The following is a 25,653-nucleotide window of genomic DNA, read 5'->3' as shown; positions in this document are numbered from 1 at the left end:
TTGGCCTATCCACTGCCCCAAGGGTGTTTACAAAATGTATGTCAGGTGCCGGGCAGTCCAGATCTTTCCCTAGATGGATAATTGGCTGGTCAAGGGCAGCTCCTGGTCGCAGATGTGGGATCACGTGATGCTTCTACTGTCCACATGTGCTGCCTTGGGCCTGTTAGTAAACGACACCAAGTCCACGTTAGTCCCGGTCCAGCACATAGAGTTTATCGGGGCGCTCCTCGACGCCTCATCAACCACCACCTCCCTCCCACCTGACAGATTCGGGACCATAAAGGGGCTCATTGACACGGTCACAAAGTTCCCTGTGACAACGGCCGGAGCATGCCTCCAGCTCCTGGGTCACATGTCTGCGTGCACGTATGTGGTCCGCCACGCCAGGCTCCGAATGAGGCCTCTCCAGCTTTGGCTGGCCTTGGAGTTCTCCCAGGCCCGGGACAAGATGGACAAGGTCCTCACCGTGCGTGACCCATCATTGGAACTTGTGTCCGATGCGTCAGACCTGGGTTGGGGGGCCCATGTTGGGACCATTCAGACCCAAGAGCTGTGGTCGGCCTCAGAGCTGTCCCTACACATAAATGTCAAGGAACTCAAGGCAATGTGTCCGGCATGCATGGCCTTCCTCTCGCACTTACAGGGCAAGGTGGTTAGGAGGTCCTCACGGACAATACAGCCTCGATGTTCTATATCAAAAGGCAAGGTGGGACCCGATCCTTCGCCCTCTGCCTCGAAGTCCTCAGACTGTGGGACTTCTGCATAGCCCAGGACATCTCTCTGAGGACCTTCCACCTGCCGGGCGCCCGCAACATGCGGGCAGATCGCTTGAGCAGGGACTTCTTCCAGCACGAGTGGTGTCTCCACCTGGAAGTGGCTCACCAGCTCTTCGAGTGCGGGGAACTCCCCAGGTGGACCTGTTCTCGACAAGATAGAATCCACGCTGCCCCCGGTTCTGCTCCAGGTGGGGTCTGGGAAAGGGTGCTATCTCCAATGCCTTCCTCCTGTCCTGGTCGGACCAGTTTCTCTATTGCCTTCCCCCTGTTCCCTATCATCAGCAGGGTCCTGGAGAAAGTAAAAATGGACAAGGCACAGGTTCTCCTGATTGCCCCGGCATGGCCCCAGCAGCATTGGTACGGGACCCTCATGGGCCTGGCAGTGGCTCCGCCGCAGCAGTTGCCACTCCGCCCAGACCTGCTCTCCCAGGACCGGGGCTGCCTCCTCCATCCCAACCTAGCAGCTCTCCACCTCACGATGTGGCTGCTCAATGGCTAGGCGGGGAGAGCGGACGTGTTCAGAGGGAGTCCAGCGTGTCCTTCTGGAAAGTAGGCAGCCCTCCACACACCGCGCCTAGTTGGCAAAGTGGTCCCGATTCTCCAGATGGGCCTCCGAGCAGGGTGTTTCCCCGGTGGCCACCCCGATCCAGCTTATCCTGGACTATCTCCTTCACCTTAGAGCCTAGAGCCTGGCAGCCGTATCGGCCTTCCATCCGCCAGTGCAGGGACACACAGTGTTCTCGCATGCTATGACTGGACGATTCCTTAAGGGATTGGATCGTCTTTTTCCATATGCTAGGCCCCCTGTCCCACCGTGGGACCTGAACGTGGTGTTATCCTGTCTCATAGGGCCCCCGTTTGAACCTCTGGCCACGTGCTCCTGGTCTCACCTCTCATGGAAGGTTGCCTTCCTGGTTGCTATCACATCAGCCAGGCGGGTCTCGGAGCTCAGGGCCCTGATTTCCAAGCCCCCGTACACGGTTTTTCATAAGGATAAGGTTCAGCTCCGCCCACACCCCACGTTCCTCCCTAAGGTGGTCTCCGCTTATCATTTGGGCCAGAACATTTTCCTGCCTGTCCTCTGCCCCAAGCCACACGCGTCCAGTGAGGAACACCGCCTCCACACACTCGACGTGCATAGGGCACTGACTTTCTACCTGGAACGAGCTAAGCTGTTCAGGAAGTCCTCTCAGCTATTTGTTACCTCAGTTGAACGCATGCGGGGTCGGTCCATTTCCATCCAGTGCCTCTCCCACTGGATCACCTCATGCATTCGCACCTGTTATGATTTGGCGAGTGTTCCCCCACCACCAATTGTAAAGGCACACTCGACTCAGGCCCACCTGGTCAGCTGCCTTTGTGGCCCACACAATATCCAGGATATTTGTAGGGCCGCCACTTGGTCTTCAGTTCACACATTTACTTCACACTGTGCGATTGACTCCCAAACCAGGGATGATGCCGGGTTCGGCAGGGCCGTACTCTGTCCTGGGGATCTGTGAACTCCTCTCACCTCCAAAAGATATGGCTTTGAATCACCTATTGTGGAATACACATGAGCAATCACTCGAAAAAGAAAAGACAGTTACCTTTTCCATAACTGGTGTTCTTCGAGATGTGTTGCTTATGTCTATTCCACATCCCGCCCTTCTTCCTCTCTGTCGGAGTTGTCTGGCAAGAAGGAACTGAGGGTGGGGGGAGCACACAGCTCCCCTTATACCGTACCATGGAGGCACCACTCCAGGGGTCGCTGGAGTGCTCCCCCTATGGGTACTGTTAGGGGAAAAACTTCCGGCACTGGTGCACATGGCGAGCACACACACCTATTGTGGAATAGACATGAGCAACACATCTCGAAGAACACCAGTTACGGAAAAGGTAACTGTCTTTTCTTAAAAAGAAAAGGAGTACTTGTGGCACCTTAGAGACTAACAAATTTATTTGAGTATAAGCTTTCGTGAGCTACAGCTCACTTCATCGGAATCCGATGAAATAAATTGGTTAGTCTCTAAGGTGCCACAAGTACTCCTTTTCTTTTTGCGAATACAGACTAACACGGCAGCTACTCTGAAACCTGTCTTTTCCTAGTTCATATTAACCTATAATTGGCCTCTAGAGTGCTCAAGGAAGGCAAAAAACAATTTGGACAACTTCCCAATCTTTCCCCAAAGGAAACAAGAAATCCCTTCCTGATCACAAAAAAACTGACAATTAATCAGACCCACAGTACCTTGGAAACACAGTTCCAACTATACCTCCTTTATAGGGCAGGGCAGCAACTGCAACAGAATGGCTGCTGCAGGCCCCGAGGGCTTCATATATAGAAAAGGGTCTTCCATGAGAGACAGTTAATACCTTCTTCCCACCATCCCAGCCGAGACACTGGGCAATAGGGATAGGCAGGAAAAACCTCTCCTCCCTTGCCCCTCCACACCCAGGAATGATCTCCATGTGGTTGGTTTTGTGGGAGGAAGGCTCCCCCCACCCTTTTCTCTTAGCACCTTAGGGTTTGTCTGTCACCTGGCAGTCTGATCAAACATTCCTCCTACTCCCTCAACTCCTTACCCCTGCTGAGATGGGGATAGCGAGCATTTTGATGCTACATTCTGTCAATGAAGATCCAGTAAGGATTTTCTAGTTTCCAAGAAATAGATTTCTTGAATTTTTGAATAGAAGCTTGAATTTCATGTAGGCTTGACTTCTGAGTTCAAATAATTTAATCTTTAATTATATGCAGTAGCCTGTATAGCTACATCTGTGTATGGAAAATTACATTACATGACAGATTATTGACCTAATTTTCAAGTTTTATTATTCAGCATTCATAATAGTGAATATTTAATTCACCCATAAATGATTTAAAAAAATAACATAATGAAAAACATTCCCCTTTAGAAAGCCAAATTTATCTGTTTTGTATAGAAAATGTAGGGCTTTAAGTTTTCCATTGTAATGAGAATTCTTGTAAATTTTGATGACTAGGATGATCTTGCAATTCAGTATCCCAAGTGTTCCATTTAGAATTCTGAATCAGTTAATGTTTCTAATGGCTTGATTTAAAGCACTTGTCAGTGATCATCTTGTTTTGGCAAACAAGATATGTAGTAAGCTATCTCATGTCTTGGATATGTTACATAAAAATCAACATATACCATTTAAGGTAACACATTTAGATACTTCAGTGACTAATTACTTCATAGATCGCAATACATGATTAAATTATGCAATTGACCTCATTTGTGGTTCAAGATATTGTGTCAGTCCTGAACAATTGTTCGCTTGGCCAAGAGAGCTACAAGTTTACTTGTAACAGATTCATCCAAATGTATCACTTTAAGTTTTGTTGGTTTTTTTCCCCACTTCTGAGCCATCCAGTCTCCAATAAAATTTAAATTGGATACTGATGACAATTTTGAATCTAAATCTCATAGTGAAACACTGAAAAAATATTTTGCAAAAATGGACACTGGGATTAGCAGGTTAATTCTTAGTTAGAACCATTGTTTGTACACCCACATCCACCCACCATTATTTTTATATTAAGTCCCCAGGCAAGGCATTTTGTCATGATGTTGCTTACTTTAGTTGGAAGAAAACATTTTGGTAATGGAATTGGGTAAAACAGACTTCCTGTTTCACTGATACAATCTTTTTAAAATGTACAAAAAATTTATTCAGTTGGCACATGTGGTACCTTTTATAGAACATGAGCCCTTTTTTCCAGAACATTTGAGGAAGGGATTTACTGATGGTTCATTATTGGATTAAGAGGGATGGTGTATTAAAGTTCAATGAAAACATTTTAAAGAAACATCTCTCTATCAAAAGCAATCATGATGTGAGAAGTAAAACGAGAGATGGAAGAAAAGGGTAGTGATAAATTATTAAATATGGGACAAACAGTACGCATCCTGAGACACCGGATAAATAATTATGATGGTGGTTCTTTAAGTCATTGCACATGTCTATTCCACTTCAGGTGCATGAGAGTCAGAGATTTTTCCCTCAGCATTACCCATTGGGGCAGTATATGTACCCTCTGCTGCCTTGTGCTGCTGCATGATGGTATGAAGGGCAAAGCCACCTCACCTACCCCGCAGTTTCCTCTTATTGCCCATGATTGGTAGTCAGAGCAAATTTTCTCCCCTTACAGGGAATTTATCCTATCTTTCTGTGAATAGTTGTTTCTTGTTAGATGTTAATTGTTTAGTATGTGTTTTATTTGTTGGGGGTTTTTTTGTTATTTTATTGGAGCATTGGTTCCTTCTTGTTGTGGGGTGTTGACACTCAGAACCTGAATATGCCTCGGTCTTGAGGGTTTAAGCCTTGTGATGGCTGCAAAAGACCTATGGCACTAAGTCAACCTCATTCCACCTGCCTAAGCTGCTTCAGTGGGAGGTCATATTTTAGGGACTTTAAGTTAACAAATGTATAGATACTTTAAGCCCAAACAAAGAGAGAGAGGCAAGAGTGTGCCACATCCTTATGGAGGTTTCCATGCAGCTGCCTTCTGAGCCTTCCTGTTCAAGGAGCGCACTAGTGCTTCAGCATCATTGAGAAGTGCCCCTCCAGTCACTGCCCGGGAGCATCAGCACTGATCCTCTGAGGCCAAGGAAGAAACACAAGATATTGGAACAGTCCAAGGAGCTAAGACTTAGCTCCACTAGATGATTGAGTTTCCTGGTACCATACACTAGTAAGCACTCAGGAGGTCAGAGAAGGGGGTCTGCAGGCAAGATACAGTATCCAGTACCAATCTCCTCACGCAGTGGATCATCAACTCTGGCACCAGTACCCGGGCCGAGTGTTTGTGTCAGTTGCAGACAGGATGAAAGGCCTTCCAGTCTTGATGCACAGAACTTTGTTCTGGATTTCATCCTGCTTATATCTGTGCTATGGCATTGTCAATGTCCCCCCTCCAAGCAGCGTGATATCATATGCTACAAGTTCTCAATCAGCTTCCACAGCTCTTTTGATTCACATACCTATAACAGATATTTGTAGAGCTGCAACTTGGTCATTGGTACATACCTTTACAACTCACTATGCTATAGCTCAATATGCCAAAGATAATGCAAGTTCAGATGAGCAGTCCTTCACTCAATTTTCAGGTAGCATCCAAAATCCACCTCCGGATTGAACTGCTTGTGAGTTACCTGAAGTGGAATGGTTGTGCTCAAAGAAGAAAAAAAATATTAACCTGTTCTGTAACTCTTGTTGTTCTAGATGTGTTGCACATGTTTATTCCACAAGCCACCCCCTAGCCCTTTATATTGGAGTCTGTCTGGTTAGAAGTAACTGAGGAGGGCCTGGGAAGTCTCTACCCTTTTTACCATAGTGCAGCAGCATGAGCCAGCAAAGGGCACATTCACTGCCCCAACAGCTACTGCTAAGGGAAAAATCTCCAACTCTGGTGCACTGGGCATGCACACACCAGAAGTGGAGTGGACATGTGCAACACATCTCACAGAACAATAGTTACATAACAAATTAGTAATAGGGTTTTTGTTTTTCAAAGTGGAGAGACCATATTCTTCATAGTTTAGGATCAATTAGACCAAATGAGAACAGGAATATACTTTTCCTAACTAAAGACTTTCACTAAGGACTTATACACAGCGTTTATTTGGCATGAAGCCCTTACAACTTAAACTTCGTAAATTCTTTCATCTCCTTTATGGACCTCAATAGATAACCAGTTCAATTCAGAAGCCTTTCAGCTGTGGGAAGGAGCTTTTTGTTATAACAGTATAGGACCTCTAAGAAGATCAAAAATTGTAACACTCAGGACAGCCAGGTCTCTGTATCACATTCTAAACATACATCTATATTGTCATCTTAGACACTTTCTCAAAGAGGTAAACAGTTCCACATCACTCAAGGAACCAGAATGTAATCATTTAGTATGTTATGTCTTTCTTACAGAATCTATTAAATGAAAGATGAATTATTTATCTGTATCAATTGCTATATGAAAAGCATGAAGGCCTGTTGTGGAAAGCAAAGACTAAATGTCTAATGGATGTGAATGTTAGAATACTCTGGTGATGGGTAGAGGGTTAATTGAGAACAAACTAGAGACAAATCTTGTAGTCTTATTCGAGACTTATTCCGGCAAAAGTCAGTGACTTCAGTTAACATCAACTGGAGTTGGTGGGAGTTTTGTCTGAATCAGTCTTGAGAAAAGACCGAAGGATTTGGAACTAACACATTGTCTATTAATATGAAATGCAGAATAGCTTGTAGTCATCTTTATTTGTAGAATTTTTATGACACTAGCAAGTTATATAGAATTAATTACCAGTACCCTAAGTTTAGAAAATCAAAACTAGTATATTATTTCATAGTTTAATTTCAGAGTTCACTCTATAATGTTCAGCCTCTCTTTTAAGCCCTCCCTAGACATATCAGCATCTATCTTTGTCTTTCTTTATTTGAGTGTAACCAAGATGTCCATTCTTCTATGTAAGCAGTCTGATATGTGATTGGTTTCAGAGTAGCAGCCGTGTTAGTCTGTGTCTGTAAAAAGAAAAGGAGTACTTGTGTCACCTTAGAGACTAACAAATCTATTAAGAGCATAAGCTTTCGTGAGCTACAGCTCACTTCATTGGATATGTGATTGTGTCTCTCCATCTAATCGTTCCCTTTCTCATGTAATATCCTTTTGCTCGGAGTCATCTTCAATTTTCTGTTGAGTTTTATACCTAATTATACTGCACTCTGCAAGTCCGCCTACAATCTCCTCTCCATTATAGTTCACATTTGCCATAGATTTGACACTTAGCGCATGGCTACACTTGCAGATGTAGAGCACCGTGAGTTAAACCAGCCCTCGGAGACCACAGCAGGGAAAGCGCTGCCATGTGTTCACAGTCAGCTGCAAGCGCACTGGCATGGCCACATTTGCGGTACTTGCAGCGGCATTGGGTGCGGTGCATTATGGGTAGCTATCCCACAGAGCACCTCTTCCCATTCTGGCGCTGTGGCTTGTGGGAAGGGGGAAGAGGGGAGCGGGGCATTCTGTGTCCTGTCCCAATGCCCTGTGATGCATAGCTTCACATCCCAGCAATCCCTGTGCTTCCATCCACATTTGGTGCCATCTTTCAAAGTTTTTTGTATTGCGCGCTCTGTCTTCCCTTTCGGTCTGTGGGAATGGATCCTGAACTTGTGAGGAATATGCTGATGGGTCTCGCCAGCACATCACGAATTGCAGTCGAGTTACTCCTTAAGCTACAGAGTGACAGTGAGGAGTCCGATGATGATGTGTTATATGCGTTATGCGAGTCGACAAGGTGGCTTGTGGCATTCACGGACTTGCTCACCACAGTGGAATGCCGCTTTTGGGCTCAGGAAACCAGCACTGAATGGTGGGATCACATCGTCATGCAAGTGTGGGATGACGAGCAGTGCCTGCAGAACTTTTGAATGAGGAAAGCCACTTTCATGGGACTGGATGCTGAGCTCACCCGCACTCTGTGGCGCAAGGACACGAGATTGAGAGCTGCCCTGCAGGTGGAGAATCAGGTGGCTATTGCAATTCGGAAGCTGGCAACTCCAGACAGCTACTGATTGGTCGCTAACCAGTTTGGAGTGAGAAAGTCGACCGTTGGAATCATGTTGATGGAAGTTTGCAGGGCCATTAATCGTATCCTGCTCAGAATAATCGTGACTCTGGGCAACGTGCGTGACATTGTGGCTGGCTTTGCACAAATGGGTTTCCCTAACTGCGGAGGGACAATAGATGGGGGACATATTCCATTTCTGGCACCAGACCACATAACCTCCGAGTACATAAATCGGAAGGGGTATTTCTCTATGGTTCTCCAGGCGCTTGTGGATCACCATGGGTATTTCATGAACATTAACACAGGCTGGTCCGGAAAGGTGCATGATGCACACATTTTTTGGAACACAGGCCTGTTCAGGAAGCTGCAAGCCGGGACTTTCTTCCCAGACCAGAAGATTACCGCAGGGGAAGTCGAAAAACCCATTGTGATCCTTGGAGACCCCGCTTACCCTTTAATGCCATGGCTCATGAAACCCTACACAGGGAGCCTTGACAGCAGCAAAGAGCAGTTCAACAACAGGCTGAGTCGGTGCAGAATGACTGTGAAGTGCGCTTTAGGCCATTTAAAGGGCCGCTGGCTCTGTCTGTATGGGAAGCTGGACCTGGCCAATGACAACATCCCCACGGTTATAGCCGCGTGCTGTACCCTCCATAACATTTGTGAAGGGAACGGTGGAAGCTTCACTCAGGCATGGACCACGGAGGTTCAACGCCTGGAGGCTGAATTTGAACAGCCAGAGACCAGGGCTATTAGAGGGGCACAGCGCAGGGCTGTAAGGATTAGGGATGCCTTGAGGCAGCAATTCAAGGCTGAAGCCACCAGTAATATCTGGTGCCCTGCACAGGAGTGCAGTGCAGTGGTTCCAATGCTAGTAGGCTTCTGTTTTTGCTACATGTGATGCACTGACTTGCAGTGCCTGTTGCTTTCCTAGGCTACGGTATGTTTTATTTAATGCAATAAAAAATGTTTTCAAAGCCAAAAAATTCATTTATTGAAAAGAATAAATGAATTATGCTGGGGAAAATGCTGGGGAAACAGAAAAGGCATGCAACATCTGTGCTGTGTGGGAGGAGGGAAGGGGGCAGGGTGGGGAACGGGACAATCACAGATTTGCGTATGTCCTATTATCATATTCAGTCTTCCCGTCTGGAGTGCCATACAATGAGTGCTGCACTTCAGGCTGGCTAAAATGCATGGTGATGGAGGTTGAGTGCACAGGGTAAGGGTCGTAGTTTGCAGGGCTGGGTGGTGATGCTACAGGTGCTGGAGGCAGCTGGTGGTGATAAGAAACCGGATGTTTGGGGAAGTGGGTTGGCGGGGACATGGGAGCACAAGGGAAAGAGTTTTGGCACAAGGGCTGCGGGGGCAGTGGGCACGGATCTGCTCCGTCTGCAGTGCTGTGAGCTCCTGTATCGAGCCCAATTGGCGCTCAATAATGCTTAGCAACCGCTCCATGTTTTGGTGCTGGCGAGCCGTATTCTGCTGACGGACCCTCCTTTCACTCTCCCGCCACTCTTGTACTTTTTGATTTTCATTAAGGGACTGCTGCATGACTTCATGCAGCATGTCCTCTTTGGTTCTTCGCGGACGCTTCCTGATTCTTTGCAGTTTTTTGGCCCTTGATAACAAGGACGGCTGGGATCTCAAGGTTGCATCTGTAAAGCCAAAATGCAACACTTAACAGAGGCGGCATTGTTCACACCAGACATAGCAATGATTCGTCCGTACTTAAAGACAAGTACAGTGTACACAATATCAGAAATTGCCCATCCCAAAGTGAGCGCACATAACCCACAGGAGCCCCAAAATGGTGAGTAAACACAGGGGCAAGCAGGACTGATTGTTTCAGGGCTGTACTGTCCTCTGGGGTTCTGTGCCTTGGGGAGAGCCAACAGCTGCAGGGGTCCCTTATACTGTCCCCACATTTTCCACAGGATGAGTTCGTCCTGGAAGATATCTCACTGCTGAGGGTGACCTGGGAAGCAAGGGAGAGTCTTCTACTACAATGCGGCTTCTGCACTGGCCCTTATGCCGCTTGCCTGTGTGCAGCAATGGTCCCCCCGCCCTACACGGCACAGTGGCACGGACATGTTAGCCTTACAGGGACGAGGAGCACAGTAGCTCTGCCAAGGAACCTGCACAAGCAGATTGCCCAGCTTCTGCATGAGACCTTTGAAGAGATCACTGAGGCCGATTACCGCGATGTGAGAGAGCACATCAATGTTCTATTCCGTATCTAGGCATGCATGCAGCCTTAGCCCTTCTTTCTGCAACCTTCCTCGCCGCAAGAGCTCGCACCGAACAACTACCTTCCCAAAATAAAAGCCACTTACCGGGCACCTCCTCTGATGTTTGTTCTTCCCCAAGCACCGTCCGCTGCGACTGGTTACCTTCCTCCTGGCTTGAAAACAGCTCCTGGCTGCATGCATCTAGGGATGCCGGGCTGTCCTTTGGCTCTGCCCCCCCCCCCAGCTCCCTCGCTCCCTCTTTCCTCCTCCTGCCTTGTTGAACTCTGTGCTGCTCTGGCCTCTGAAGTGTCCATGGTGGTCTTTGGAGTGGAGGTGGGGTTGCCCCCAAGTATCGCATCCAGCTCTTTGTAGAAATGGCAGCTCGTGGGGGCAGCACCGGTGGTTTGCCTCCCGCGCTTTGTGGTAGGCATTCCACAGCTCCTTTACTTTAACCCTGCACTGCACTGCGTCCTGGTTATGGCCACTTTCCATCACGTCCCTTGATATCTGCCCGAAAGTATCATAATTCCTACAGCTGGAGTGCAGATGGCACTGGACAGCTTCCTCCCCCCAAACACTGAGGAGGTCCAGCACCTCGTCATTGCTCCATACTAGGGATCGCCTGGTGCGTGGAGGCGTGGTCACCTGAAAAGATGCGCTGAGAGCACTCCACGACTGGCTGAGCAAACAGGAAGGGTAATTTCAAAATTCCCAGAGAATGTAAAGGGTGGGTCTGACGGTTGGTCATCTGAGGGCAGGGCAGTAGAGTTCAAAGTGATGACCAGAGTGGCTAGAACAGGCATTGTGGGACACTTCTGGAGGTGGATCAGAGCATACTAACAGACCAGGGTGTCCACACTGGCGCCGCAGCACTCCAGCCGAGCTGCAGCAAGTTTTATGTTTCTCGTGGAGGTGGATTACCAGGAGCGCTCCAGTCGCAGAGTCTGGGCGTTCTACGTGCCTTGCCAGTATGGACACCTCAGGAGTTAGGGTGCCCGGGGCTGATTTAATGCACTCTAACTTGCAAGTGTAGCCAAGGCTTAGGTAATTTATTTATTCTTGCATTTGCCAGTGTAGGCTTCGATTATTGCAACTCCCTCTTCTGTGACCTCCAAAATCACTTACATCCAAACTCTATTATGCTCAGAGTACTGTGGCACACCTTCTCACTTTCATAAATTCACATCATCCCTATCATGAAAGATGTCTACTAAAAATGGTTTTGTCATCTTTGTGGCATCTTTGTTTACACCAAGATTTTATATCTTCATTCTGCCAGTTCTGAACCAGTCTTGTTCCACAGAGATATTTTTTATGAATTACATGGTATTATAATATTACATTTTATGGCATTTGCACCAGTATTTTCCCATTCTCAGTTTCTGCAATTGTGGACACTTTTTTTGTGTCAACAAAATGAAAAACAGCAACAACAGGTGCTCAGATCACATAATGGGTGTGATATAAAAAATCTGAACCGACGACAGGAGAATTTATGTAGGCCTGAAAAGTTGACAAACTTTTAATGCTACCTGTTTGTGTTATAAATTCTTGGCTTAATACTCTATTAAAATATACAGTCATATCATTTAGGGCTTAAGTGTTTCCATTAAATAAGCACTGTATTAGCAAAATACTACAAAGGTTTCTACTAGCATTTCCATTATTGGATTTTGCTGTTCTTTCCCTGTCTAGTTTATTAAAACCCGATGCTGCTTATGTTAGAAAAACCTGTTATGTTTCAGCTGCATCTTAATATAGACTATCAGTCTGGTTTGGAAGGAAAGAGATCTTTTGTAGTTTTGGGCAGAGGCGATAAGATGACATAATATATCTGCTGAATGTTGCTCTTAATTTGATATCCTTTCAGAGGATATTCAGTCTTTACAGGAAAAAAAAATCTCTTGGGTATGTGTTTATCCTTAAGGCTGAGGTCAGTTCTAAGAGTACTAACCACAAGCTCAACAATATGAGAAATGTTTATCCACATCGTAATCCCAATATTTTGGAAAATCACAGTGGTTTTCTAAATGCCCTAATTAAAAATGTTTTGTGTATGTGTATAGGGTCTCAGGTAATAGCTTTCCATTTAGAGATTTTACCCATTTTAAACATGTTGAAATTGGCACAGAAAAAATGATTGTTATTTACCTATATTCTCAAATATACATATTATTAGTATTATTGTTTATTTGTATTACTACGGTGCTTAGGAGTCCTACTCATGCAGTAGGACCCCACTGTGCTAGGCACTGTACAAACACAGAACAAAAAGACTGTCCATGCCCCAAAAACTTGCTGTCTAAATATGAGAAAAGAGACAACAGATGGGTACAGACAGAAAAGTACAAGGCAACAATGAGACAGCATCGGTCAGCATGCTGGGTTGTGGTGTCAGCACACTGAGGGCCCAACCAATGTCAAGTTATTTATAAGCATCATGGAAAAAGAGGGTATAAAATAATGACAACAGATGCGGGAGTACAAGGAAACAATGAGACCATCTTGGTCAGCATAAGTAGTGGTCTTAGCACAGCAGAAGCCTTACTGCTGTCAAGTTTTTTTTTAGACATCACAAAAAAAGAGAGTTTTAAGGAGGGTTTTGAAGGAAGATAATGTGAGGTAGTTTTAAAGACGTTCACGGAGAACTCTCCCAAGAGTGAGGGGTGGCATGGGAGAAAATAAAATATGATAGTTGAAGTTTTGTCAGTGTTTCCACTTTTTTTCCCCTTATTTCAAGGCTTATACCATGGCCATAAAAATTGACTTGGAAAAAGGACTCAACCTGCAAATTATTTCTACAGAAAGATGATGTGTTCTGAGGTTAGAGCATGAAACTAGGAATCCAATCTCATATGCTCAATAGTAGTAGTAGGTTTTTTTGTGGTAGTACCTCCAAGCCCCACTCAGACCCCAGTGTGTGGGAAAACAGATAGCAAAAAGACGGTCTGCCCCTTAATATTATTTACCAGCAGCATTTTGTGTTTGAATGTAGTATGCAGGACATGTCAGTTTAGTTTCCACTTAATTTGCAGGTGCTGTGCAGCTCACTTCTGCTTTTAAAATAATTCTTGGGTGACTAGGGTTATTATATTAGATCACAGTAAGAATATGGGTTTAAAGGGGGGCTTGGTCATGCCTAGGTAACATCATTACTGGAGAGCATCAGTTTTGCATTTTTGATTGCTATGTGTTATAAAGTGAAAGGAGTCAAGGTCCAGTAAAAATCTATTTTCACACCTCAGAAGGAGAGACAAAAGAGAGGATTTTATTAACTTCTGCCTGTAAAGGGACCGTTGGACAAGGATTACGGTAATAACTTTTCTCTGAAGTAGCATAATTTCCCAGAATGATAGAGTCATGAGACACACTGAGAAAAGCCTGCATTCTTCAGTTCCAGCCCTCTGAGACTTGAGGGAGGAGGTGCTTGGTTGAAAAATAAATAATAGAATAGGAAGCAATGATAAGATTTTCAGTAATGGTTGGTTCTGTCATTAAGGACCCAGTCCACTGTTTGTTTAGGTAAATAGAAAGACTCACATTTAGTCCCACGGCATTAGATTACAGGAAAATAATTACTCTTTACATTGTTTTTATTCCAGAACAAAGCAGGGTTGTTAAATTACATGCATATTTCTTCCCCACCCCCTAGAATTTTCACCAAATATGCAGTTTTCTGCAAACATGTATATGAATACTTTAAAGGCATACTTTATTATGTCCAGTAAATTTGGTATGGTATTCTTCATTTCCTGATCTAAACTGTTATGTAGTGTAGTGGCATGCTGTTAAAACCCCAGAGACAGCTGCATTTCAGTGGTGGCTGAAGCAATTAGGAGAATCACGGATGAGGGGTCCCAAGATGCATATTAAGGAAAGGCTGAGTCTTTTATGCATATTAAACTTTAAATGTATAAAGTTTGATATATAAGTTTAAGCACCTGAAGTTTTCAATGTGGGTAAGAGCATCTCCCCTTCCACTACACTGTACTGGCCACTACCTCCTTATTTGACTTAGTTATAACGCCTTTCTCTTTCCACACTTCTCCTTTGGACCATAGATGCTGGAACTAGGGGTGCTGTGGGTGTTGCAACACCTCCTGGATTGATGTGATTTCCATTACATACAGGTTTTATAGTCTGGTTCAATGGCTCTCAGCACCCCCACAATAAAAATTGTTCCCGAACCCCTGCTTTTGACTCACTAAAGACTGCAAGAGGGGAGCACCACTATGGTGGGCCTCATAAAGTCTGTTGGCACAGATTATCATGATTTAACATAGCACAGATTATCATGATTTAGCACTTCTTTTAAATTATGATCTCTTCGAGACCAGGACCATTATTATTATTAATCATGTTTATTACTGTAGTGCCTGAGGGCCAACTAGGAGTGAATCCCCATTGTGCTTAGCACTGTTCTAACATTTAGAGTAGTAGATGGTCCACGCCCTGAAGAGTTTACAATCTACATAAACAAGATAGACAGGCTGGTGGAAAGGGTACAACACACAAGCAGAGTCTGACACAGACGCTCCTAGGCAAAAGGTCTGCTGTACACCAAACACATGACTTACAGGAAATTTATTTATAAAGAGTAACATGTAAGGTATTTACAGAAAGCCAGCCAGCTCTGCAACAGACTGAACTCTGGGCGGGGAACCTACTTTGTTATACAGGAAAGGTAACTGTTAATAAGTGTAGACCCAGGCTTGCATTTTACAATTTTGTTTTGTTTTGTAACCATTTGTTTCCAGCATTCTTTCTTTTTTCTAGTTAGAATCTCAATTCTTACATAAGTAAACCTACTTTTGTTTTATTAATTATTATAAATGCTCACAAGTGCTGTCTGATTTTACAGGAGCACTGATTTAAGGTCAGACTAATAGACTGGGGCATACCACTTCTTTTGGGGCAGAGGATCTGGGATTTCTGTGAGTAGCCAGTGTCGGGCTGGATATGACAGGGGAGAGATTCAAAGAGACTTGGGGACTGGGGTGCACCTATTGTTCATCTGCAAGATGAAGACAGGTCTTCCATAGCTCAGAGGAGAGTGCTTGAGTGACTAAAAGACTGGTGGTGTTAGGGAGCTGACTCCCAGCCAGTCACAGGCAAGACTCCCTCACAGTGGAGGCAGTGTGACTCAGTCCTGGGTATACCAAGAACTATCATACAGAGTGAACAATATGATGGCAGCAAACATAATGTTAGTTCCGTGATTTTTTGGGGAGTTGGTCTACTTAGGAGGGGATAAGCTAAATGGAAAGAAAAGGTACGAGAAGAGGGTTGAGGGGAAGAGGCAGGGAAGAACAGGTGTGTAGTGAAGCAGAGGTGAAGAGACTGTGAGGGAGCAGATGGGAGAGGGTTAGGGTTGAAGCAAACAGCCAATCAGCACAGGGCAGAAAAAGTCCAGTCAAAACTAGAAAGTTGCCTGAATGTCCAGAGGGTCCCTACTTCTGCCTGTACCAACTAGCGTCTATGACTGACTCCTCTCTGCAGTTTCCACCCCAAGGTCACGTTCTGTGTTCAGCAGGGTGCTGAGGGCAGGCTTGGCCCTGGCTGGGGCCCAATTTTACCCCCTCACTTCAGTGCATCTGTCCTTGCTTTGGTTGCGTCTGCTTCTACTGGCTGGAGTCTCTGGCTGGCTCCCTGCCTTCTCATGTTCAGAAAGCTTTTAGTGCTCCCTGAGAGCTACCAGAAATAATAATAATAATTAATAATAAATAATACAAAAGAACACCTTTACTGGGCTACCTCCTGTCTTAGGAGGCCATCCCAAGGAATACTCAAACTCATTACAATTCTGCACTTCTTTTATTTGAAGACTACATATTTGAAGCCACTAGTTTTTCTTCATTTCAGTAGTCTCTCCTGACAAGTTGAGTACAAAGAGAACTCCACCATCAAAGATGGAGGATGTTAGCATAAGGGAAGAAAAAAACCACAAGTTATTCATATAAAGTCCTGTCACATTATCTAATATTTATTTTCATTCACTTATTTCCGCACTTTCTTCCGGATTATTGCCTAATTTTTGCACTCCTCACTTTGGATGCTGAATGCAATATTAACCAGGCTTTACATTTCTTTTTTCAACAGTAGGACAAGCCTGAATCAATAACTGGACATAAAACACTCTGAAGTTTGCAGAGTTTGCATGTTTCTAAATGGAGATTTGGATCTGAATTTCATTGCTGGCCTATTAAACAATCACTACTCAGAATCTAGGTTTAATATTCAGACCATGAATAGTTAAATTTTTCAGTATGACATCTCATTTCACTTATTTCAATGGGCTTTCAAAAATAGGGAGAATTTTAGAGATAATTATCCCTAAAATATTTTGTGGTTTCACCCTATCAGTATTAAGATCAGAATTCACATTACTTAAGGAAAAGTGAAAGTATTTTTAATCCCTATCTGCAAGCAGTTGGGATTTTCTGAAAACTAATAGTGCATGCAGTCACCCAAATACTGTGGGTATCAGTGTTGGCTTTGTAAATCTTGACATTTGATACCAAATGGCTAAGATAAAAAAACTCTTTGAAAGTAACAGTGTCAAAATCTCAGGAACTCACCAAGAGGAGGGTTCAAATGATCCAAAACTTAAGGTCAGTGAAATAAGTGTTTGACTGGAGCACTTGAATCTTCTTGTCAGTTGGACACATGACCAGCTGTGCTATGGATTTAGATTTTTTTTTTAATTTTGCTTTATATTTACCTTTTGTAATGTAACCAAGCATATGAATTTACTGTAGGTAGAGGAAAAGCACCACTGTGTTACTTACCCACTTCTTTGAACCATCCTTCTTACCTTATATTTATCATCCATAATCTCTATTCTCTCCCTTGCCTGAACTCTTGTCCTGTGTCTTGGTTTGTGTTTGTCTTGTCTAACTTCATGTCAGTTCATTTCAGGTACTGAGGACCCTCATCTCTCATTGACTTCAGTGCATTTCAGGTGTTCAGCACATTGCAGGATCAGGCTCTTTGTGGAAAGAAAGGATCATATGATTCATTATTATTTATTATTCAATATGTTGTGTAGTTTCGTACTGCTAGATACCTCAAAAAATAAATATTAAGACAATCTCCCTGCTCAGAGAAGTACCTTGCTCTCTGATTTTAAAGTATTCTGTAAATTTATGGTGCTACATGTGATTTTTAATATTATAATCCAAATTGGCCATAATTATTCAGTCATTGTGCTTGCTTTATCAGATTTCATGCCAGAAGATAATAATTGTTAATATATGACAACATATGTAAAAGCTGAATTGTAATAATTTCATTTCTCTTTCCGGGGGGTGGAGGGAGGGAAATGACATTTGGCATCAGCAGTTCTTTGACTGAAGTAAATACCATTTTGTGGAGCCCCAGTGCAGGCTTATATTTGGCAACACATTTTGGGAATGCCTTCCTTTCAGCTGGTGATGCTCTCAGTATCCAGCAGATGGCAGCATTCTTTATTAGGCTTTATCAATCTCTACCCCAGCAGGGAATGATGATTAAATCTAAATCAAGATTACCTGTCCTGCCAGCTGTAATATGTTAATGGATTGCAACTGTTACTGAGAGGGTAACATTTTTAAGGGGAAATAGGAAACCAAAAATGAAATTTTAGGATCTGGTGATTACAGTCTTTAGTCACTTCTTACCACTCCTATGGTAAGTTCCTCAGGGCAGGGGCTGTGTATTTTCCTATGTGCTTGTACAACTCTAAGTAAAACAGCCCTCAGTCATGAGAGTGGGGGTGTTACTGGGAATTACTGCAATACAAAAATAATGTATAATAGAGTGTACATTTTTTTCAAGAATATGGGACGCACAAAAAATACATACTTAGATGTTGGGTTTCTTCTGCCAGAAAATGTATATGGTAAATAAATCTCTGCCTAGAAGGATTACATACCATTTCTGCAGAATTCTATTGCCCTCTACTGGTTCACTGTACACAGCTGTGATTTGGTAATGCTGACTAATATAAGATGACCTTTTATGGGTTTTATGGTGAAATAACAGTAGACAAACAACATGAGGGCTCTGTGTACCACTCACATTTAAAAGGGAATACGAATCTAAATACTCTTGAGTGTTTTATTTATTTTGTATTATGTTTTTTATTTTGTATCCAAGGGTAAATGCAAAAATAAATAGTTTTCCTAACAGCAGTGAGCCAACACAGCTAGTTCTCTTTTGTGCACTATATCCCTTTACATTTATGTGTATAAATATCTGTGGCCCCAACCTTACAGATGGGAGGACCCCCATTGACTTCAACAAGCTTCCACAAGAGCACAGGGGTTTGCCTATATAGAGTCCACCATAGGATTGAAGACTATACCTATAAACACAAGTAAATATGTATGTTTGAGATACAGATATATACACACACAATATAATATGCATGTGTACCCATACACTAAAGCTCCTGCAATCTGATCTATATGGCAGGACCTCTATGCCTGAATGTAGTCCCACTGAACTTAATGGAAGTCTGTAAGGGCACACTGCAGATCTTAGTGCAGGATCAGGGCCATATAATGAGTGTGTGTGTACGTGCACGTGGAAAGTATTGCATGTGGAAAGTGAGAATAAATCTTTTTTCTGTAATATCAGTATTTTTAAAAACTATTTTAAAATGTAAAGTTGGTTGTACTCATTTTGAGTAAGAGGATCCGTGAGAAGTAAATTCTAGGTATGCAAGGATATACATGAGAATGAATGAATTTACAGATAAGAGGTCCATAGTGATTTCAAAATCTACCTTTGTATTGATTATTACATAACATATAGATTTCTTAGTAATATTAGTCTGCTGAGAGAGCACAGCATACCTTGCAGGAGAAGTTAGCTCATGTTCAGAGTGTTCCTACGGCTCAAATGACATCAGACAAACAGCTTTATATCAAAGACTTATTAGTTCAGAAGCTTTGGTGAAATCCTTGAGAATTGAATGAGAATTACATATTTCATGTTTATGTTCGAGTTAATTATGAGCACATACTTCAATGAGGTAAATTATGGCAGAACATTACATGTTATTTTCTGAAGTGTTCCATTTCAAAATATCTATTCTGTGATTGTTCATAAATACATGGCATATGATCAGACATTTAAGTGCATCATTACTTGTTCTTGGAAGAAAACACAGTGTAGAAACAGAATTGTTCAGAGGACTTCAAAACTAGTCTTTCAAAAATTTGAATAGTAGTTTGCTATTCTTTGGTATGGAAGGCCCTTTCTGTCTGATATTGAAACACTACACTGGCTGTTCTGCATATTTTTATAGTTAAAAATATCAAATTGAGTATGATTGAAAGTAGTTTGCAACATGTTGTTGTCAAGGAAGTGTTGTCCTTGACTTTAGCAAAGCTTTTGACACAGTCTCCCACAGTATTCTTGCCAGCAAGTTAAAGAAGTATGGGCTGGATGAATGGACTATAAGGTGGATAAAAAGCTGGCTAGATCATCAGGCTCAACGGGAAGTGATCAATGGCTCCATGTCTAGTTGGCAGCCGGTATCAAGTGGAGTGCCCCAGGGGTTGGTCCTCGGGCCGGTTTTGTTCAATATCTTCATTAATGATCTGGAGGATGGTGTGGATTGCACCCTCAGCAAGTTTGCAGATGACACTAAACTGGGAGGAGAGGTAGATACGCTGGAGGGTAGGGATAGGATACAGAGGGACCTAGACAAACTGGAGGATTGGGCCAAAAGAAATCTGATGAGGTTCAACAAGGACAAGTGCAGAGTCCTGAACTTAGGATGGAAGAATCCCATGCACCGCTACAAACTAGGGACCGAATGGCTCGGCAGCAGTTCTGCAGAAAAGGACCTAGGAGTTACAGTGGACGAGAAGCTGGATAAGAGTCAACAGTGTGCCGTTGTTGCCAAGAAGGCCAATGGCATTTTGGGATGTATAAATAGGGGCATTGCCAGCAGATCGAGGGACGTGATCGTTCCCCTCTATTTGACATTGGTGAGGCCTCATCTGGAGGACTGTGTCCAGTTTTGGGCCCCACACCACAAGAAGGATGTGGAAAAATTGGAAAGAGTCTAGCAGAGGGCAACAAAAATGATTAGGGGACTGGAACACATGACTTATGAGGAGAGGCTGAGGGAACTGGGGTTATTTAGTCTGTGGAAGAGAAGAATGAGGGGGGATTTGATAGCTGCTTTCAACTACCTGAAAGGGAGTTTGAAAGAGGATGGATCTAGATTATTCTCAGTAGTAGCAGATGACAGAACGAGGAGTAATGGTCTCAAGTTGCAGTGGGGGAGGTTTAGGTTGGATATTTGGAAAAACTTTTTCACTAGGAGGGTGGTGAAGCACTGGAATGGGTTACCTAGGGAGGTGGTGGAATCCCCTTCCTAAGAAGTTTTTAAGATGAGGCTTGACAAAGCCCTGGCTGGGATGATTTTGTTGGGGATTGGTCCTGCTTTGAGCAGGGGCTTGGACTAGATGACTTCCTGAGGTCCCTTCCAACGCTGATATACTATGATTCTATATATTAGTTTATGTAAAATATATCTTTCAGGTGCAGAGTATCTTTTATGTGATGTTTAACAATTGTTAGTGTGGTACTTTGTACTAAACTAGATGTAAATAAGCATATCCTTCATCATCCAGACTTACTGCTGCTGTAGCTATAACAACTTCTTCGAGTGCTGGTTCCTATATATATTCCCCTATGGGTATGCACGCACTCCATGCACCGGACACCGGAGAATTATAGTAAGTATTGTGCTTTGGTCCACGCCTGTACCCCAGCTTTCCTCATGCGCCATGCCAAGGCTATAAGGGGCAGTGCAGACTGACATCTCTCCAGTTGTTTCTCATGGCTGGAGTTGGAATATCCAGTGTCTAGAACTGATCCTCTTCAGCGTTTTTTCCAGTGACTATTTTTCAGAGTTTTATAAAGTTAGTTGCTATTGTTAGTAGTTCATTAGTTTAGATAGTAGTTATTTCAAAACCTCACCTGGGGAATCCTCTGATCCCCTAGTGCAGGACTTAATTATGCCCAGGCTTCCAGACATTAAGAATTGCATCTCATGCCCTCACTCCTGATGTGTCAGGGACAACTGCCAGCTCTACCTCTGTTGCCTCAGACAAGCTCATATTTCTGCTAAGTGCAGTATCTGCCATTGCTTTCCTAACCAAATGTGACAGGCATGAGAATTCCAGCTTCAGAAACACCTAATGGAACACTCCATGAGGCCCCAATCAAATCCAAGCCAGGGAGACCCCCCTGCATATCAGCCGAAACATCGATGAGTACACATTCTAGCTCAGTGTCTGACTCAGGAAAGGGAAGGACTAAAGTGAAGGACCCTTTGTCTGGGCATTCTCACTAGTATAAGGGGTACTCTCATAACCGTAAAAATAGATCGCCTCCTAGTTCTAAGAGAAAGGATCTCTCTCCACTCCATACAAGTTGGGCAAGTCCTTGCACCCAGGACACAAAGATTTAGGTTCTCCTAAATTTCATGGCAGTGATCAGAAGGCGCATATGAGCAAGGCTCCTTCAATACTGTTCCATGCGCCACCATTGACACTGAATATGGTACCAACTAAAACTAAGCACCAGGACCTGATGGACCAGCCGTGATCACATGGTCAGAGGCTCCTTCACAGGCAGTATCTTCACAGCCCCAAAAGGAACCACCAATTACTAAGAGTTCCTTTACACCAACTCTGCTGGCACAAGGTAACAACCTGCAACCTTCCAAGGCTCCAGTATAATACACAACTCCAGGGGATATCTTCATCCTCCTGGAGCCGCAGTCTCCCCTGTTGTTAGGACCAACCCTCAACAGGGAGATCCTAAGACCAGGGAAAAGCCCATCTCCCAATCCATCCATTAGCTGCAGCTTCCCAACACCAGTACTGACAGCACCACCAATGGAACCAGATCGGACCTTCTCATCATTGGGAGAGTCAGACATACTGGTGGAACATCGTTCCCTCCACCAAGGGAGTTCAGCCCAGAAAGGGGATTGAGAATCTTCTACTACCCGTCTCATCCATCCAGGTTGTGACCCATCCTCAGAAACAATGTCTTGGGAATCACAACTTACATTTGAACCCTCAAATTGGTCTTACTGGGGACTATGGGACCTGTATGAATGGCATTCAGAATCCATGCTATCCAATAGGGAGTCTTTCCACCTCTCCCCTCCAAGAGGCCAATCAGAACCTCCTGAGCTTACGGAAGAGGAAAAAGGTGAACCGGATCCTTGGTACCACCAATACCAGCAAATATTTCTCCCTTCTCCCCCAATGGGGCATTTGTTCCTGCCTCACCATTTCTTTCAGTTGGCCACAGACAGTTTCAAGAGCTGCTTCAGAGAGTAGCAGAAGAGCTTCAAATCCCTTTAGATGAGGTCCAGGACTCTCAACGCAAGCTTGTGTACATTCTACCACCTATGGGATCTAGCCGACTTGCACTCCCAGTCAACGAGGCCATACTGGAACCTGCAAGAACTGTGTGGAATGCACCAGCAACCTGTGCTTCTACCCCTAAGAAGACAGAAAAGCAGTATTTTGCCCCAGCTAAGCAAGCAGAGTTCGTGTTCTCCAATCCTGTCCCACACTCCCTAGTCATCCATTAGCCATGGAAAAGTTGAGATAACAATATGCAAGAGCTGCCCTTGCAGATAAGGATGCCAAGAGTTTAGACCTTATGGTGAGAAAGGTATTTATTTCCACCAGCCTCTAATTTAGAATTTCCAACTAACAGGCCCTCGTGGCAAACGGACAATTACCTGTAAATGGGCACTCACCTCTTGAGTGCCTCCGAGCAGCTGGGTGCTGTATCACAGTCCTTTTCGTGGCCCCGGTCTCACCCTGGGGGCTGCCAGCTAAACCACAAAGTCCAAATGAATCCCTTCTGTGGTATTAGTCCGTTTGCCTTGGTAGGGTCTTAAACCTCAGTTCTAGGCCTTTTAAATTCAGCCTTTTGTTTGGGCTCCCATATAAGCCCTCTCCCCTTCTTGGGGTTTGTGCCACTTTACCCATGGCTGATAGGGGAACTGAGACCCACCCACTACTTTGGGTTCCAAGCCTTGGATCCTATACACAGCAGTCCACATACTGCTTGCTTGAATCCTTTGCTGATATTTCCCTGGTGGTCTTCATACCGGGCCCTTTTAACTCCAGCCCTCTCTCAGGGCCAGTGTCTTCTGGTTATTCTCTCTCTACAATCCCAGCTATGTAAGTTCAGCCAGCTATAGATCTGTCTAATAGTTGGCTCTTTGGCCCAAGAGGAGAACCCTTCTTCACTCCTCTGGTGCCAGCCAGAAACTCACCTGCTAAGGCCAGGCAGCTCCTTTTTTTGTGGTCCAGCAGGACCCTGATTGGCTGTTCCTAGCTCTTCTGGCCCTTGGAGGACCAGGTCTCTTGTGGTTTTCAAAATGGCTGCTCAGAAGAGTCCTCTCTAAGCAAACCTGGAGGACCCATCTTCAGTGCTGTTTTCCTCTCAACCCATTGGTTCTTGGGACACAGTGAGTAGAACCACAGGGCCCTCAGGATGGAGCCTCAAAGGCCAAATGTACTCCATCAAATTACTCCAGGAGAATAGGCTTCAATTTCAAACCCATGATTTTTATTTGGAAATCTGATATTTTGCTAATATGTTGGTTATTTGAAATTACATGATTGCATTTCTTACTCTGAAATACAAAAACTACAGAATAAACTTTACATAGATGAAGGAATATCCTAACACTTCTTCGATGATCCATTATTCATACTGAATGGCTTTAGAATATCAGTAATAAAAAGTGAAAGATTACATACTGTTTGGCAGCTAAGCTATATTTTGTATTAAAAAATTATTCTTTAAAGATATCATCATCACAGGATTTTCACTCGTGAGTCTTGCCTCCAGTGCAACCCAAGCAGGCCCTATCTTGTACTGGCAGATCGAGACTCTAGAACGAGAATCATCCTTTGAGATGATATCTTCAAAGCAAAATTACATGTAGGTAATTTTTCTTTTTCCCGTGTTATGATAGATCTGAAGGGATACATTGCAATGGATCTTATGTGACTACAGCTTTTAAAGTAAACAAAACTCCAAATAGATAGATAAAGTGTACTGAGCCTGCATATTCCACTGTTGTAAAAATATATCAATATACACATTGATGATTATTTTAACTGATATTCTTATTTCTGTGCTTTCAGAAACTGGCACCTGGAGTTAGTCAGTTTGCTTACACCTGTGTACAAGACCACTCTATATGGGCTAACCAACAGTTTTGGGAAACCACATTTTATAGTGATGTGCAAAATCAAGTTCGTTCCTTGTATCTCACAGCTAGGGAAGACAATCATACAATACGTTTGAAACAAAAGGTAAGAGAATATACAAAATAAATGAAGTGCAAAAAATCTATGTTACTGCAGTGTAGTGGCTGACATTTTACATGCAACAAAAGTCATGAAGATGTAAGTTTATGGCTCTCACCAGTTCTACAAATGTAGTGTTTTCTTGTTACTATTTCCACATTAAATAGATATATGTTATTAACTTTGTTCTGTAATCTGCATCTGAAATTTATCTAAGTTATGGGGGCAAAGTTGTGAAATATAACTTGTGGACATACTTTACAGTATATTGCCCTTGATTTATGTGCAGATTAATGACAAATAATAAAACTTTATTTTATTTTTTTTTACCCACTGATACCCAAAGGTCTCCATCACAGGGAGTTATTCCTGGGTATGAAGGAAAGTTCTGAATTTCATTGCTGTCTCAACTTTAACATTCCACTAAAATATATTTTCCTTTAATTTCCTAAGCAAAAAAAAATCCTTTTAGTGACTTTATAGTATGCAAACTTTATATTGCATTTCAGAGACATTTTGCTAAGCAGGAAAACAGCTTTTAGCCTTGTTGATTAATCAGCACTCAGCTCCCTTAACTTTAGATCATTTATATCTCCCAAACAACATAATTTACTGTCACAGCTGGGGGAAAGTGTTTCTGTAATGGAGGAATGGATGAATGATGTGCGCATTCAGAAAATACTAAAATAAGAATGTTCCACCAAGCTGTGTATCATCATGCCAGGTG

At 43.5% G+C, this 25,653-nt stretch overlaps 1 protein-coding gene across 6 annotated transcripts in view; it reads left to right on the top strand.

The window, feature by feature from the left end:
* The window catches only part of SBF2 (SET binding factor 2), a 553,544-nt gene that overhangs the window by 417,022 nt on the left and 110,869 nt on the right, over positions 1-25,653 (top strand). For all 6 annotated transcript variants that reach the window (XM_073347556.1, XM_073347555.1, XM_073347560.1 and 3 more), the window contains exon 18: positions 24,762-24,932. In XM_073347556.1, the coding sequence (XP_073203657.1) occupies positions 24,762-24,932 (171 nt within the window). The remainder of the gene's footprint in view (positions 1-24,761; positions 24,933-25,653) is intronic.

This window comes from Lepidochelys kempii, chromosome 6, assembly GCF_965140285.1.
Source record: "Lepidochelys kempii isolate rLepKem1 chromosome 6, rLepKem1.hap1, whole genome shotgun sequence".
NCBI classification, from domain to species: domain Eukaryota; kingdom Metazoa; phylum Chordata; order Testudines; family Cheloniidae; genus Lepidochelys; species Lepidochelys kempii.
Note: the sequence above shows the minus strand (reverse complement) of the source record. Positions and strands in the feature narration are given on the sequence as shown.